This window comes from Elgaria multicarinata, chromosome 23 (assembly GCF_023053635.1).
Source record: "Elgaria multicarinata webbii isolate HBS135686 ecotype San Diego chromosome 23, rElgMul1.1.pri, whole genome shotgun sequence".
NCBI lineage: Eukaryota > Metazoa > Chordata > Lepidosauria > Squamata > Anguidae > Elgaria > Elgaria multicarinata.
Window position 1 is genome coordinate 8,600,352 of NC_086193.1, and position 16,683 is coordinate 8,617,034.

Sequence of the window (16,683 nt, forward strand, 5' to 3'; positions counted from 1 at the left end):
AGTAAGGGATAAAAGCTCCCTCCATGAATGTGCAGGGGCGGATTAATGCAGAATCAGAGGGGTGGGGGTGTTTATGGGGATGGTTTGAGGGATTTTTTTTTTAAAAAAAATCCCTTCTGATATACAGTCCAAGGGGAATTTCCAGCTGGCAATCCATCCCCACCCACCTTGCCACTGGCTGGGAGAGGAACTCCACAACTCAGTGGATGTGACATAACATGCACACGCTGCAGGAGATCTTTCTAATATGGTGAAAGCACATTCCCCACAGAAACACGCCGACTTCTACCAGGGCTGCTCATTCTTGTTTTTACACACTCCAAAGTGAACAGTTTGTTTGTTTTTCTGGGCTGTTTTTCCATTTGCAGCTAGCCCATTTTAACCCAATTATCCTCAACGATAAGTGACGTTATCAATTGACATTATCAACATTAATTGATAATTAACCCAATTATCCTCAGAGTCCTTCAAAGGGGCTAACAAAATATAAACAAATGGTTTCAGTGTTAAAGGCAGATGTCTCCACATGGAGCAGACCTAGTTTAATTTCATTGGGGAGTGGGGGGGGTCTTAGAGCTTGCAGGAAGAGTGAGCAGGTGGAACGGAGAGGGACACAGGCTGTCATAATGAAGACACAGGTCTGAAATGCCAGCGTGTGTTTATTTCACCTGCAATGCAGATAGAGGGATGCAAGACAGAGTTCACTTAAAGACAGACATGAGTAAATGCAAACAAATTTTGTAGAAGAAGCCACAACTGAGCCCTGTGGATCCCTTTCAAGGTTGGCACAATGCATGTGTATTGAGTACAGAACCATAAAAAAAGCTGTTCATGGAGCGATAGGAGCATAGAATTGGAAGAATCTTGGAAGATCCTCTAGTCTAAACCAACCTCCCCTCCTAATACAAAATCTGCATGCGTTCAGGAGATATGAACAATTATCTTTCCAGGATTAAACTCTGTAAAGAAAAACAATGACAACAATGACAAACAATTGTGTAAGTTTACTAAAAAGCAAGTTTTCGGTGAGCTGGTTGGCCAGTGTCTGTTACAACACTAAGACACCTCACTCTCATGCCAGAGCCAGGAGAACACCAGGCTCACACCATGCCTGAAGGAGCCAATGCCATATTGCATCTGCCTTAAGCCTTTTAGACCACACAGAACTCTCTCTAGGAGGGGGAAAAGGCATAATCTAGCAGGTAAGAAAAAGCTGGGATGGACTTGAAGGATCCGGTGGGCGTTTCCTTCCTCTCAGACTTTACTTGAGAATCGATTTGATCCATGGAAGGAAGGCAGCGACCCGGGTGTAAACGGATGGTGGGACTTGAAAGCCATAGGAGACGATTCCATGGGCCACCCCGTTGCACACCAAGGCACTTCCGGAGTCCCCCTGAGAATGTTGGTAGAAAGAACCAAAGGAGAGGAGAAAAAAGGTGATTTGACAGGCTGGAATGGTTTATTTTGCATTAAAATGCAAGGAAGCTGCTTCCTTTGAAAGGCTTTTTGGTTCTGGTCTCCTTGTGTCTCTCTCATGCAATGTATTCTTCCCATTTAAAGACAAAAAAACATAGTTGCAGTGGGGAACTCCCTTCTCCTTGCAGAACCTCCACACACCAGGCTGGTTTGCACTTACCGGCAGCACCTCAAGCTGCTTTCCCCTGTCCTGCTACCTGGCCCTTTATGGAATCGTAGAATAGTAGAGTTGGAAGAGGCCTGTAAGGCCATCGAGTCCAACCCCCTGCTCAATGCAGGAATCCACCTTAAAGCATCCCTGACAGAGGGTTGTCCAGCTGCCTCTCGAAGGCCTCTAGTGTGGGAGAGCCCACAACCTCCCTAGGTCACTGGTTCCATTGTCGTACTGCTCTAACAGTCAGGAAGTTTTTCCTGATGTCCAGCTGGAATCCGGCTTCCTTTAACTTCGTGGAGATGCTAGGTATTGCCCTTGGGGGCCTTCTACATGCCAAGGAGGGGTGGGGTCACTGATCTATGCCACTCAACCCCTAATTGAAAATGTAGGGGTTTCAATTGGGTTGTGCTCTTTTGGATGGAAGCCTTTGGCCTAAAAGCGCCTGTGCTTCTTGGGGGCTCCTGTCCACTCTGGGTCCCCCTACCAAATGAAGTGCATGGGTAAGCACTAGGGAACATGGCTGTTTTGGTAGCCGCATGCCAGGAGCATTCTGCCCATTGGTGTTTGCAGCCCTGGTGAACCCCTGCCAAGCACTCGCGAGATTTGTGAGATCTGGGCAGCCGCAGCCGCCACCCCCACCCCCACCCCCACCCCCAAGGCTGGGAAAATTGTGTGTTTCCCCCCTCCTCCCTTGGGGGAAAAGTGTGTTTCTCTCCACGCCCTGCCTATGGGGGCCATAAGACTCCTCGACCTGGTGCCCTCCTCATCATTTGGACTCCAATTCCCATTAGCACCAGGCAGGATGGTTAATGATCAGGAATTCTGGGAACTGTAGTCTGGAAAGCACCATCAGGCTGGTGAATAAGGCTGCCCTAGACTGAGGCAGGCAATTGTGCTCGATGGCTTTTATTATTATTATTATTATTATTATTATTATTTATTTATTTATATAGCACCATCAATGTACATGGTGCTGTACAGAGTAAAACAATAAATAGCAAGACCCTGCCGCATAGGCTTACATTCTAATAAAATCATAATAAAGCAATAAGGAGGGGAAGAGAATGCACCAAACAGGCAGTACAAAAGTCAGAGCAAAATCAAGTTTTAAAAGCTTTAGGAAAAAGAAAAGGTTTTAGCTGAGCTTTAAAAGCTGCGATTGAACGTGTAGTTCTCAAATGTTCTGGAAGAGAATGTAATTCTCCATGTGCACAAAGATATAATTATATCAGAGTATTGAAGAGGAGTCAAGGAGACAATTACACAAAGGAAAGGAAAGCTCTCTCTTGAAATAAGGCAAGAGATGATGCCAGAGAAGTTCGATCTCTTTAGTGGGAGATGATAATAATAAAAAAACAAGATGGCGGCACTCACGTTGCTGACGTCACAGAGCTTGGTGGGGCTGCCAGCACACAACATCTCATCGGTCATTTCCCGGATAAACTGGAGGCACATCCTGCGGCCGGGGATGGTGACGTTGGTCTCGAAAAGCTTTGGTGAGGCATCCATCCTGTCATCAATTCGTCCCCATCCAGCCACAAAGCACTCTGTGCCCTTTGGGAGGTCATTCTCAGTCGTTGGAAGAGGGATGACTTGGACGTACTTGTTCAGCCTGGCTCGATGGTCGAGCTTTCGGAAAGAAAGAAGAGTGGAGGGGACCGTGTTAGAACAGAACACCTCTAGCGCCAGATGTGTTCCAGGGAAATTGTGGCAGTTGCAGCCTGATACATCTGGTGGCTTTCAGGTTGGGGAAGGCAACGCAGCGTAATTCAGACTGGAGGCAAAACAGTTGCTCGGCACTTAAACTCCTCAGGGCCCGGCCCCATAGTGCACTGGGGGAAGCACCAGTGGGTGGTCTTTCTCTTACCTTTAGAAGAAGGATGTCATTGAATGCTGTATCTCCATGCACTTTGTACCCGGGAAACTGGTGGTAGCTTTCGACCCCGAACACTTGCTGGGTGTCTTCGACGGCATTCAGATCATGAGCTCCCAGAATGACATTGAGGTTTCTTTGACCAATAACAGAATTGACAGAAGTCTGCTCAGGCCACGCTCTCCATCTCAAAACCTACGTGGAGGCCATGGGGTGTGCCAGAAGCGATTGTGTGTGCCAGACCTCTTCTGCCCGCTTGCAGTATTCTCGGGCCCAGATCTCCCAGCCACCACGGACCCCACCTCCCCTCCTTATTCCAGAGAGCAGCTCCCTCCTGAGGGAGCTCTTCTGTGCTGGATCCGTGCTTCTGAGGGCCGTTGGCAAGACGCCCACCGTGAGACTACCTTGGCCCCCCTCTCCTTTCTCATCATGGCTGCCCTTTGCTTTCTTGGCCGGCAGAGAGCCAGGGAGCAAGGAGGCCGAGGGCTCTCCTGCTCCTCCTTCTCACCACTGCCATTGCCAGAGGCAGGGAACTAGCAGGTTGCAATGGGGAAGAAGGAGAGTAGGTCCAGGGGCTTGAGTCAACGGGCCCCGGCTGGTGTCCTTAACATCGGCCTGGCTTTTGGCCTGTTAGAACAACTCACCCATTGCAGTGGGCAGCAGTCATCACCCACTGGGGGGCCACGAGGAACCCCCCACAGTGAAAATGTCCATTTTCTTTCAGAGCTGCTGCATAAGGTCGTGAGTGAGGCCTGGTTTCATGCCCTCCGACGATCCGGCCGTGCAGAGTGCCTGCGAGACAGAGACCCAACTGAGCCGTGGGTTCCCTCCCTCCTCCCACTGCAAAACAACACCCTTTATCTGAGCACGAAGATAGGCAACTTAAGGTAGGAGTTGGTGTGACTTTCTGTCTTCCAGTAGTAGCCAGCCAGGTGGCCCTGGAAAGCTCTTGACCTGGAAACTGAGGCAATGGTAACTTCTATCTTGGAGTTGGAAAACAGGGGCACTGACTCGGCCTGATACCAGACCCCAGATGCTTAAACTAGGATGGGGGAGACACGTTGCATTTTAATTACAAACTCATCTAATTTCACAATTTCAAGCTAAGACGCAAAGTGAAATGGTTATCCTTCCAAATTCGCACTACTTTGAGGTTTTGCAACAGAATTTGCTGATTTAAAAAGTGCATACAAAAAATTGCATATATTTGGGGAAAGTGCACACAAAAAAACCCCATACTTTATTGAAAATAATATTAAAAATGCATTCTGTTAGGGACATATTTTGCTAAGAAATGAGTGTGTGATGCACAATTGCATGGACAAATGCATGTATTAAGAGAAATGTGTGCAAATACGCGTGTGTTTTTCCTTGTGGACAAACTCCCCACCCACATTTTGGGATGAACCCAGCTTAAGACTGGACAAAGGAGAAATTGAAGGAAACAGACAGATTTGTCCTTCCCTGAGCTTAAACTTATTCCCTTAAATACAGGTATGAACAGACTTACTTCACCACTACCTGTTTCCTCGCTGGACGTTGTTACCTGCCTGCCTCCCAATTGTTCTGCTACCTTCTCTCTGGTCAAACTGGGACATTTTCAATAAACGCACATCCTTGGCTGCAGCTGCTACTGCCATTAGGATGACTGGTCCCATGGCAGTGACATTTGCAGTTACTCTATGGCGATTTCGGTGGAACTTTTTAAAAAAAATATTGCAAGGACTAATTTTATTTGATTTAAAGTGATACAAAAAAGGAATGAATACAAACAATCCCCTAACAATTAATATCTAACCAACAGTTATGTGAATATGTATAATATACAAAGAAGAAAAAATAAAAGTTGATTGATACAACTTCTAGGGGAAAGAACCTTAATCAAAGTAGAGAAAGAAAAATTAAAAAGAAAAAAGGAGACAAAAAAGAAAAAAAGAGAAGGGGGAAAAAACCAAATCATAAATGTGCTGTATTCCTTCATTTGTTGTTACAATGATATATTACAATGGCCTGCTCCCCACTTGCTCCAAGCTGTGTTTATATCTCCTGTTGCTTAGCAACACAAAGCTCTTCTCATAGCTCAGAACCTCCATGCCACACATTGCCACACAACTGAGCATTTCATAATTATTAGGGTGACCTTATTTTGGAAACCAAAAAGGAGGACAACATGGCTGATGCTCAAGGAGGCGTGCCCGCTGCAACGTGCCCAGCCCCCGAGGGGGCGTGGCTTTGGTCACATGTCTGGTTCCACAGCTCACAATTAACACAAACCTGTTCCACATAATATCTTAATTTTAAAATCACTGAAATAAAGAACAAGTGAGACATTCAGTGTATCTGAAATTAACATTTGATGGACTGCTTTTGGATTACAATTCCCATTAGCCCCAGCCAACATGGCCAATGACCAGAAATGATGGGAGTTGACTTCAAAACATGGGGAGGGCATCAGGCTGCCTATCCCTGGTCAAAAATATTACAGATTAAGGCATCATCTCCACATGCACCCATGTATCGGATTCCCTCCCCCCAAAAAAAATCCTTCTTGCAAGTAAAACCAACATATCGTAGGACTATCTCTACATAAGGTCCCTGCTGTGCTAGCTTTCTGCTTGCAGTGAGTAAACGACCAGAGAAGCCCCACCATGAAATACTTGATTTCTAAATCTTTCTGTTTAAGCCAAATGGAAAGGAAAATAAAGAATCCAATTCCTTTTATATTGAAAACCCAATATTGTGTAAGCAAGCATGCCTACATTACTCTTTTGTCACCTTGCTCACCTGGACTTGCGAAAGCCAGAGAGATGTCCCCATCAACTCCCATCTTTTCCTTACTTCAGCAAAGAAAGAAGAGCCCATTGTCCTCTTTCTTCCCCAAAAAATCAATTTCCCCCAGAGCAATCCTAAAAGAAAGACTTGTTTTATTTTGATTATTAAATCCTGTAAGAAAAGGTCCTCTTCCATCCTTTCTGCACACAAGAGCCCCCCCCCCTTTTCCTTCCCACTTTCTCAGTGTGACCATATGAAAAGCATGACAGGGCTCCTGTATCTTTAACAGTTGTATTGAAAAGGGAATCTCAGCAGGTGTCATTCGTATATATGGGGAACCTGGTGAAATTTCCCCTTCATCACAACAGTTAAAGCTGCAGGAGCCCTGCCCTCTTTTAAATCTGGGGGGATTCCACACGTCATACTGAGGACGCTTCCATGCGCCCCCAGTGCACCCCCAAAGCGATCGTGTAGCTTGCCTTCGAAGAGACGTCCTTGCCGCCGCCGCTGCCACCCCCGCCTTCTTCCGCTGAGCTCTCCGACCCGGCCGGTGAGGAGGGAGGTGGGTGGCAGCGGCGGCAAGCTACACGATCGTCTCTTCGAACAGGCAAGCTACACGATTGCTTTGGGGGCGCACTGTGGGCGCATGGAAGCGCCCTCAGTACGACGTGTGGAATCCCCCTAGGTCACTCTAGTATAGCTCCTGCACTTTAACTGTGGTGACCAAGAGGGAATTTCACCAGGTTCTCCACAAACACAAATGACACCTGCTGAAATTTCCTTTTCAATGCAACTGTTAAAGATACAGGAGCCCGGTCCTCCTTTTCATAGGGTCACCCTAATCTTTCTCCCTTCTTTCCCAGAGAAGATGCTCAGCAGAGCTCCCCATCACTTCACAAGTCAGCAGATAAGGAGAGAGAATTTGCACTGTCTTCTATTTTCCCTTCTAGGTGATCCATACTCCAATTATTCTCTTTTCCTCCCTTTTTCCTGATATTCCATCCCATTCCAAATTGCAAATCCCACAGGCTTTGGAACTCCTTTTATGCCTCTCTAGCCACCCATTTCCCTCCAGAACTCTCATACAACCCCCCCTCAAAACAGGCTCCACCCCCCCCGCATTTGGGGGAGACCATACATCAACAGTGAGAAAGTTCCATATAATCACATATTCAAAGTCAATAGCAGAAGTGTAGGTGCACTGGGTTGCATTGAAAAGTGTGTGTGTGTGTTTAAAAGCGGTTTGATAGAACTGCAGCATCTCAAAGAGCAATTTTAACTTTTAACAAGGGGTGTGTGTGTGTGGGTATGACAGCATTTTTCTCTGTGTGTGCATTTCAGCACCTCAAAAGAAGTTTTGACTCTTAACGTGTGTGTGTGTGTGTGTGTGTGTGTGTGTGTGTGTCTTTGTAGCTGATCATGGAGGAAGGAGAAGAAACTGGAAGGAAAGAAAGAGGGTTAGCATGAGATAATTTAAATACGTATTAACTTGCACTACCAAAAGGAAAGAAAGAAAGAATTCTAAAAACCACATATTCACAGTGTGACTGAGTGCATGATGCACCAAACCAACCAAATCTACAAGAAGTTCAAGCCACCAACATTCCCCCCCCCCCCCCGCAACATTGAAAGCAAAGGAGGGACCATTTCTCTCTCACATATGCATGCTTGCATGGGTCTTACTTTGGAGCAGACCTATATACAATTGAGATATACAATTGACCACCAGCAACAAACAAACAAAATAATAAGATCATACTAGGAGGAAGAGGATGATGATATTCCTGAAACTGCCTGAACAACTCCTGCCAAACACAATGAGCCTCGAGGAGCGGGCACATGCTGCTGCTGCTGCTGCTGCCGCCCCTGCCAAGCACTCAATGGGGCTTGCTCAGGCTGAACCCTGCACCCCCCAAACCACCCCAAACCACACCTGGGACCAGGAAAGCCCTGGTGGCCTCCCCGAGAAACCTTGACCCTGCTAAGAGCTCAGGCAGAAATCCTCACCAGAAGAAAGGCGACAGTGCAGAGAACTTACGGTTGTCTCCCCATCCTCCTCGCTGCTGCAGCTCCTTTGTATACCTATACGGCCCCTCCTGCAACTGGGCCGATTGCTTGGAAATGAGACTGGGGAAGCAGGCACCGCTAGGGCTGACCACCAACCCAGCTGGAAGGAAGGGAAGCCCTGGCTGCCCTTGCAGCCTCTTCGCCACAGCGGCCCCGCCTCCCCCAGCACGTGCTCTCACACTCTGCTGCAGCCCAAAGAGAAAACAGAATGAAATTCCCCACCTACACAGCTGCTGACAACAACCAGGCCACACCCCTTCAGGCCCCCCAGTAATGGCTGAGAGCAATGAGGCCACACCCCTTGATCAATGAGGCCACACCCCTTGATCAATGAGGCCACACCCTGAGAGCAATCAGGGTTGCTGAAAGAATCCTGAGTACAATCAGGCCACACCCCTTCAGGCCCCCAGTAATGGCTGAGAGCAATGAGGCCACACCCCTTGATCAATGAGGCCACACCCCTTCTACAAAAGCAACAGGACGTCAGGGCTGCCCTTTTGTTAATTGGGCCCTGGTTAGGCCTCATCTAGAGTATTGCGTCCAGTTCTGGGCTCCACAATTCAAGATGGACTCAGACAGGCTGGAGCGTGTTCAGAGGAGGGCAACCAGGATGATCAGGGGTCTGGAAACAAAGCCCTATGAAAAGAGACTGAAAGAACTGGGCCTGTTTAGCCTGGAAAAGAGAAGATTGAGGGGAGACATGATAGCACTCTTCAAATACCTAAAAGGTTGTCACACAGAGGAGGGCCAGGATCTCTTCTCGATCCTCCCAGAGTGCAGGACACGGAATAACGGGCTCAAGTTACAGGAAGCCAGATTCCGGCTGGACATCAGGAAAAACTTCCTGACTGTTAGAGCAGTGCGACGGTGGAATCAATTACCTAGGGAGGCTGTGGCCTCTCCCACACTAGAGTCCTTCAAGAGGCAGCTGGACAACCACCTGTCAGGGATGCTTTAGGGTGGATTCCTGCATTGAGTAGGGGGTTGGACTCGACGGCCTTGTAGGCCCCTTCCAACTCTGCTATTCTATGATTCTAATTCCCACTAAAGTAGAGCTGCCCTTTGGCTGGGGAAGATGGGAAAAATCTGGATTGTTCTTCAAATTTTGTAATTTCTCCTCCCTTCCTGGATTTGTTACCAAAAATCCTGACAAATCCGGGTTTTTCCTGTCATATGGTCCCTATAGATATTTTGGTACTTTGGCCCCTTTCACCCCTGAGAGCTTTTCCGAAACGGAATTTGGACCTTCTGCGGACAGAGGCAGAGTTGCTGTTTGCATGCAAGAGGCCCCTGGTTTAATCCCCATCGTGTCCACATAAAGGGATCCAGGAGGAGGTGGTGGGAGAAAGCCACTCTCTACCTGAGACCGGGGGAGCACATCTGGCCCTCTTGGGTTCTCCTCTGAGGCCATGACCTGTGGATCCCCGTCACCTGGCCCCAGCCCTTTTCACCTGACTGCTGATCGTTTTACTGTTTGCTGGCTTTTGTGCAGTCCCACCCACCCCATTCTAATAGGTTGAAATACCTCTCTGAAGGCTGAGTTCCTAGCAGTTAAGAGCTTTAAGCCAAAATACACTGGTAGTTTGGTCCCACCATCCACGGGCCTGTGGCCTGTGAGAGCTTTTCTGAAATGAAATTTGGCCCTCAGGTGACAGAGGTTCTGCACCCCCGATACAAGGCTGTTTCTGACTATTGTTTAATTGATTTCGATCCTGCCTAGAACCCGGATCTCCTGACTCCCAGTCCGATACGCTAGCCGCTACAACACACTGCCTCTCTTAGCATGGCGGAGGTTCCCAGATAGGGTTGGGGCAATACGGAACTAGATGGACCAGTGGGGTGACTCAGGATTGAAGACGGTGTGACAGATCTGGGGAGACCCCTTGGGCTAGAAGGATTCCCCCCTCAAAAGGAATAGGCTGCTACCAGTGAGAATGAAACTCCTGACACACCCTAGTTTGTCCCACTGGTTGGAGAGTTTCTGAGTTGTATTGCTAAGAACAACTCCCTTCATCTCACCCCCAGGACATTTTTTTAAGTGTTTGATTTCTCCATCTTGTTTGGGAATGAGATCCCCCTGCTGCTCTGGGCAGTAAAGGACATCCAGCCATGCTGCAGCGAAAACGGGAAGTCTTGTTAGCCTAGAGGGTGAGAGTGGGATGGTCCACCCCTCAGCCCCTGTGAAGCCTGGAGCTTGGAAGACTCTTGGAGGGGGTTAAAGGAGGCTGCTAAGGTGAAGTCACCACGCAGCCTCTTAAGACCATCCAGCCCAGGATGACCAGGAGAGGCTTCATCTGGGGATGGGGAACGGAAGGCCATAAATCCCCTCCCCATTGTACATCAGAAGGTGGGGTGGAGCACCCCCATCTCTTGCATAATCCCACCATCCCCCACAGCCTGTGTTTCCACTGCCATTTGCCCCGGGGCAGCACCAGAAGGCCCTTTGGATTTTCTTACCAACACCCAGACGTATAGAACTTAACACAACTTTGTGAAGACACGTGAGACACAGCCCTTCATTTGGGGATGTGTTTGGAGAGAGATTTACTTCTAAAACAATGCAGCCACATGTCCAAATAGAAGAAAGTTTCTCTGGGGGGGTGGGGGAGAGGTAAAAAGGAAAACCAAGGAAAGAGACACAGAATTCAAAATAAAATCAACAAAGTCAACTGAACTTAGTCATACTTAGAGTAGACCCACTGAAATCATGGCTAACTTGAGCCCCCTTGATTTCAGTTTGTCTTCTCTAAGGGCATGGCTAGACCTACCGATGGAGGGGGGAGGATCTTACAATATGATGATCGCAAGATCCCCCCCCCCCCAGTCTACATGCGGCACACAACATCCTCGGAGGACGGAGGACGTTGTGCCCGCCATTATTATTTTTTTGAAGTGAAACCTCCCGCTCCCCCCACTCCCCCCAAAATGGGCACGGACCTCCTGAGGAGCTCCGTGTCCTGTGCCAGGATCCTTGCAGCTACTCATGAGGAGCCGGGATGAAACCGGGATGGCTGCCCACACATCCCATGGTCTTGGGACGATCCTGAGACCGTCGGAAAAGTCGGGATTAAAGCCGTCCCAGTTATCCCGGGGCAAGGGAGGGATCATCCCTTCCTGCCCCCAGGATCCCCTGTGCATCATGTGGAGGCACAGGGATGATCCCAGGGTGATCCCCGGGAAATCGCCTTGTCTAGACATGCCCTAAGTTTGGATCCATCCCTGTGTTTTTGTTTGTAAGTAACCCATCTGAGATTTTGGCCCTCAAAAGAATTCCTTACAAAATTAACCAGTAAGTTGCCTGATGAATTCATGATCAAACTGCAAAGATTTCCACTCACCACCAGAGACCAAGTGGACCGTCATTAGGGCAAAGAGGAAGAAGGACCATCGCTGCTCCATTTCTGCTCCCCAGATTGGGTGTCTGACGCTGAGGGAAGGCGATCAGGCTTGTGGTTCTCAACATGCATAATCATATTTTATAGGCCAGCGATGGACAGTTGGAAACCACATCGCATGATCTCCTTGCTCTCAGATCTCCCATCTCTGAGGTTGTGGGCCAAAATAATCAGGACAGAACTCATTTCTCAGAAGGGGTAACGGGCAAGATGATAGGAGGTCCTGGGGTCATATGTGGTCCAAGGGAAATTTCCAGCTGGCAATCCATCCTGCCCCCTACTGGCTGAGAGAGGCACTCCACAACTCAGTGGATGTGACAGCGTGTGCCGACACTGCAGGAGATCTTTCTAATCTGGTGAAAGAACATTCCTCGCAGAAGCAGGCCGACTTCTACCAGGGCTGCTCATTCTTGTTTTCACACACTCCAAAGTGAATTGCTTTGTTTCTTTGTCTTGGAGCCAACCTATTTTAACCCATTTGTCGAGAACTCGCAGTTTCATCGTACTATTTATCCTCTGCGTTTCCACCTGGGGATCTTCAAAGGGGCTAACAAAGTATAAATCACTTTTAAAGTAATGGTTTCAATGATAGGGGCAGATGTCCCCACACGGAGTAGGCCTGCAAATTCAAACTGGGACTGGGCTTAGAGCTTGAAATGGAATTGAGAGCGACACAGAGTGTCATAACGAAGATGCAAAATTAAACCACAAGGATTTGTTTAATTCATGTACAGTTCAGCAAGAATGGGTGTCCAGAGGGCCAAACCAGTGAGAAATCACCAAGCTTGAGCCCCAACCAGACTCCCGCAAGATCCCTATACTCAAAAAGGGCTCCTCCCAATGGAGGCTGCCATTTTTGCTTCCCCAACCCCCCCATCAGAGTGACACATCACCTTGCTCCCAAGGGCTTTTGGGAGGAAAAAATGGGAGGGGCAAAGAGGGCTGGGGAAGATCCCTTTCTGAAGCCCGGGAGAACCACTGTCCTGATTGCCATGGTGCAAGTACATCACTCCACAGAATAATTAAGGATCATTACCAAAGGGAAAGTCATAGAATCATAGAATCATAGAATAGCAGAGTTGGAAGGGGCCTACAAGGCCATCAAGTCCAACCCCCTGCTCAATGCAGGAATCCACCCTAAAGCATCCCTGACAGATGGTTGTCCAGCTGCCTCTTGAAGGCCTCTAGTGTGGGAGAGCCCACAACCTCCCTAGGTCACTGGTTCCATTGTCATACTGCTCTAACAGTCAGGAAGTTTTTCCTCATGTCCAGCCGGAATCTGGCTTCCTGTCACTTGAGCCCATTATTCCGTGTCCTGCACTCTGGGAGGATTGAGAAGAGATCCTGGCCCTCCTCTGTGGGACAACCTTTCAAGTATTTGAAGAGTGCTATCATGTCTCCCCTCAGTCTTCTCTTCTCCAGGCTCAACGTGCCCAGTTCTTTCAGTCTCTCTTCATAGGGCTTTGTTTCCAGACCCCTGATCATCCTGGTTGCCCTCCTCTGAACACGCTCCAGCTTGTCTGCGTCCTTCTTGAATTGTGGAGCCCAGAACTGGACGCGATACTCTAGATGAGGCCTAACCAGGGCCGAATAGAGAGGAACCAGTACCTCACGTGATTTGGCTTCTATTAATGCAGTCCAAAATAGCATTTGCCTTTCTTACAGCCGTATCACACTGTTGGCAGTCCAAACACAGGGAGTTCCAGGGAAAAACTAGGCAGGCGCTGATACACAGATCTTGTTCCAGCGCTCTCTGCATAGAACTGAAGGCTTATACGCCAGACCCTTCATAGCCCCACACAGAACTCAGTTGCAGCCCATCAGTGCTACCTGAAGAGTGTTTGCTCACATGTACACCTTTACTCAAGAGGAGTCCTTATGCCTCAGGCAGGCACGTCTGCATCTGGCCGAGCCTGAACCTTCAGAGCTTCACCCCACGTTCCTGTTTCCCTTGAATTATCCCCTACAGCACTAAGCTGTCGCCGTTGTTATTGTTGTTCCTACCGGGCGGCTAGATCCTTTGCATACCAGGAAATGGGTTTAAGGCGGAAATGTAAAAAAATCATAAAAAATCAACAGATGACCCAATCCAATTCTAATTTGGTATGCTTAAAGCTCTCCTTAATATCTATTACTGTGCCAATTTTGATGTCTTAATCTTTAAAGCTTACGCAAATGTAAGCATTTGTTTAATTTTTCTTCAAATCCTGCTCCTGCGCCCCAGTGGCCGCTCAGAAATCAACTCAGAAAACAAATGATATGCTCAAAAACTAGTAGCAAAATATTGCACCTCTAAGCGCAATTAAAACAGGATGCATGGGAGTACTTCACAGTCAAAGCAGATTATAAGCTGGAAAACTTCGGAGTCCTTTGCAAGCAATTCGGAGTGATTGCACAGTATAACGCTGGTGTGATAAAGCTCTCAGGCACATGTACTCACTGAGGCTAGGCGGCCACATGGCATCTGCCTTTGAATCCAAGAGGGCCTAACTATGCCTTCAGGAAAAGAGTTGAAGATCTGCCTCAAGGTCCCTTGACACAGGCAGCTCCTCCACAATGTTTTTGTTTGAGGTGCTCCCGGTCATCCTATGAAGAGGAGTATTCTAGCGGGAGCAGGTCAGACACTGCCAGGTGATGTGAACAAAACCAATGGTCTGTGTAAGGCACCTTTCCATGATCCTGTTTAAATTAGCCCTTTATTCAGAATCATGAGGACTGGAATCTTACTTTAGGTTTAGGGGATGGAGCACAGCTCAGTGTTAGAGGCCCTGCTTTGTGTGCAGAAGGCCCCAGGTTCAATCTCTGGCACCTCTAGGCAGAGGTGGGGAAAGTGCCCACCTGAAACCCTGGAGAGCTACTGCCTGTCAGTGTAGAGAATATTGAGCTCAATGGACTATCAATGGACTATTCAGCAGTATTAAGCAGCTACTTATGCTCCTTCCTATCCTTCTAAGTGGAGATGCCAGGAATCGAACATGAGACCAGTGGCAAAGCAGGTGCTCTACCATTGAGCTAAGATCCCCAAGGTCTATAGGTTTCCTCCGTGTACCAGGTGAGGCCATTTGTGTATGTAGCCCAGTGTTTGTGGTATCCCTCGGGCATAGGGACCATAGGGGTGAGCTTACCTGCTCAGCCTGTCCCTCGCCCCAGACCTTGACCACCAAGCAATAACTCCAAAGCCTGTTCCTTGATGGTTTCCTTTATTGTTAAAACAGAAGCCCCACCCAGACCTTCGAGGAGGACGTGGAGACTAACAGCTGCAGACCTCTTAAAGATACATAGAATCATATCATAGAACAGCAGAGTTGGAAGGGGCCTACAAGGCCATCGAGTCCAACCCCCTGCTCAATGCAGGAATCCACCCTAAAGCATCCATGACAGGTGGTTGTCCAGCTGCCTCTTGAAGGCCTCTAGTGTGGGAGAGGTCACAGTGTTGTCTCTTCTAATTGGTAGAAACTCTCCAGCATAGAGGTCATTTTCAGGCCTCCTCCAACTCAGGCCCATCACCTGCTCCAGGGATATCCAGGGGGGAAAGACTGAACATCAAACCCACCCATCCCCGTTCCTGCAGGAGCCCTGAGAGCTGCACCAGCATGAGAGAACGGAGCACGGGAGAGTTCAGTAGCTGCAAGTTGTAAGAAACCTGGTTGCTATTTTCTGAAGTTGGCACTTGAGGGAAGTGGTTATTGGTCGCCTGCCCGTTAATGCCTCAATGTGTTTGCAAGGTCTGGTGCGCTTGCCTTCAGCCTACGCATTCCTGATCAACATAAACACATATCGTGTCTTATGGGTTGATATTGCCTGTTTTGCAATTCATTGGGAATGTTATGTTAGTATTGGGCAAATGAATTGTTGTGGCAGTAATGTATCGTTGCAATTGATGTGACGATATACATCCTTGTTTGTGCATTGCTGTTGTGTTGTGAGCCGCTTTGGGCACCTTGTGTGGGAAAGCCGCATACAAATTAAAAGCGCTGGTGATGATGCTCTGTGATTCTTTTTAAACAGAGATGCTGGGGATTAAACTTTCTCCTTGTCTAGTACCTGCTCAGCCATTAAGCTGTGGGGTCTCATTCGCGGCCTGCTGTGCGTTCCTTTTTAGGATATCTATGAGTGAGAACTACCTAGCCTCCATATTGCTGGGCGAAGCATTGCGTGGAAAAAGGGAGACCCAGAGCTATGAGACTGTCATGTCCCACTACGATCCTGAGAGTACCAGCCCAGAACTGGATGAGACCTAGAGGAAGAGGAAGGCACAATTGCTTGCTCTAGTACTTGCAGAGTTCAAAGGAAACTAGCAGATATTGATTAGCCTCCCGGGACTGGCCATGGAAGATAACCAAGTTTGCACCATTAGCAAACAATGCACCCTGGCTTAGAATCATAGAATAGCAGAGCTGGAAGGGGCCTACAAGGCGGTCGAGTCCAACCCCCTACTCAATGCAGGAATCCACCCAAAAGCATCCCTGACAGATGGTTGTCCAGCTGCCTCTTGAAGGACTCTAGTGTGGGAGAGGCCACAACCTCCCTAGGTAATTGATTCCACCGTCGCACTGCTCTAACAGTCAGGAAGTTTTTCCTGATGTCCAGCCGGAATCTGGCTTCCTGTAACTTGAGCCCGTTATTCCGTGTCCTGCACTCTGGGAGGATCGAGAAGAGATCCTGGCCCTCCTCTGTGTCACAACCTTTTAAGTATTTGAAGAGTGCTATCATGTTTCCCCTCAATCTTCTCTTCTCCAGGCTAAACATGCCCAGTTCTTTCAGCTTCCTGTTGCAGTTGAGTCTTGGCTGAGCAACACGGTTTTCCTTTTTTTAAAAAAATAATAATTTTTATTTGAATTTTATTACACATACAATAATCACATTACATCAACTTAATATACCACAATAATAAAATTAAGAAATTAGATAAAGTAATATAAAACTATCTTGTGCACCCCACCCCC

At 48.0% G+C, this 16,683-nt stretch overlaps 1 protein-coding gene across 1 annotated transcript; it reads right to left on the reverse strand.

The window, feature by feature from the left end:
• Positions 1 to 641: 641 nt before the first annotated feature.
• Positions 642 to 11,777, reverse strand: LOC134412988 (mast cell protease 1-like). The gene is made up of 5 exons (XM_063147003.1): positions 11,681 to 11,777; positions 4,148 to 4,295; positions 3,498 to 3,639; positions 3,005 to 3,259; positions 642 to 1,393 (listed from the first exon to the last, which is right to left on the reverse strand). Exons 1-5 carry the CDS (start codon positions 11,739 to 11,741, stop codon positions 1,262 to 1,264), a joined length of 738 nt encoding a protein of 245 aa, XP_063003073.1. The 5' UTR covers positions 11,742 to 11,777; the 3' UTR covers positions 642 to 1,261.
• Positions 11,778 to 16,683: the final 4,906 nt, after the last annotated feature.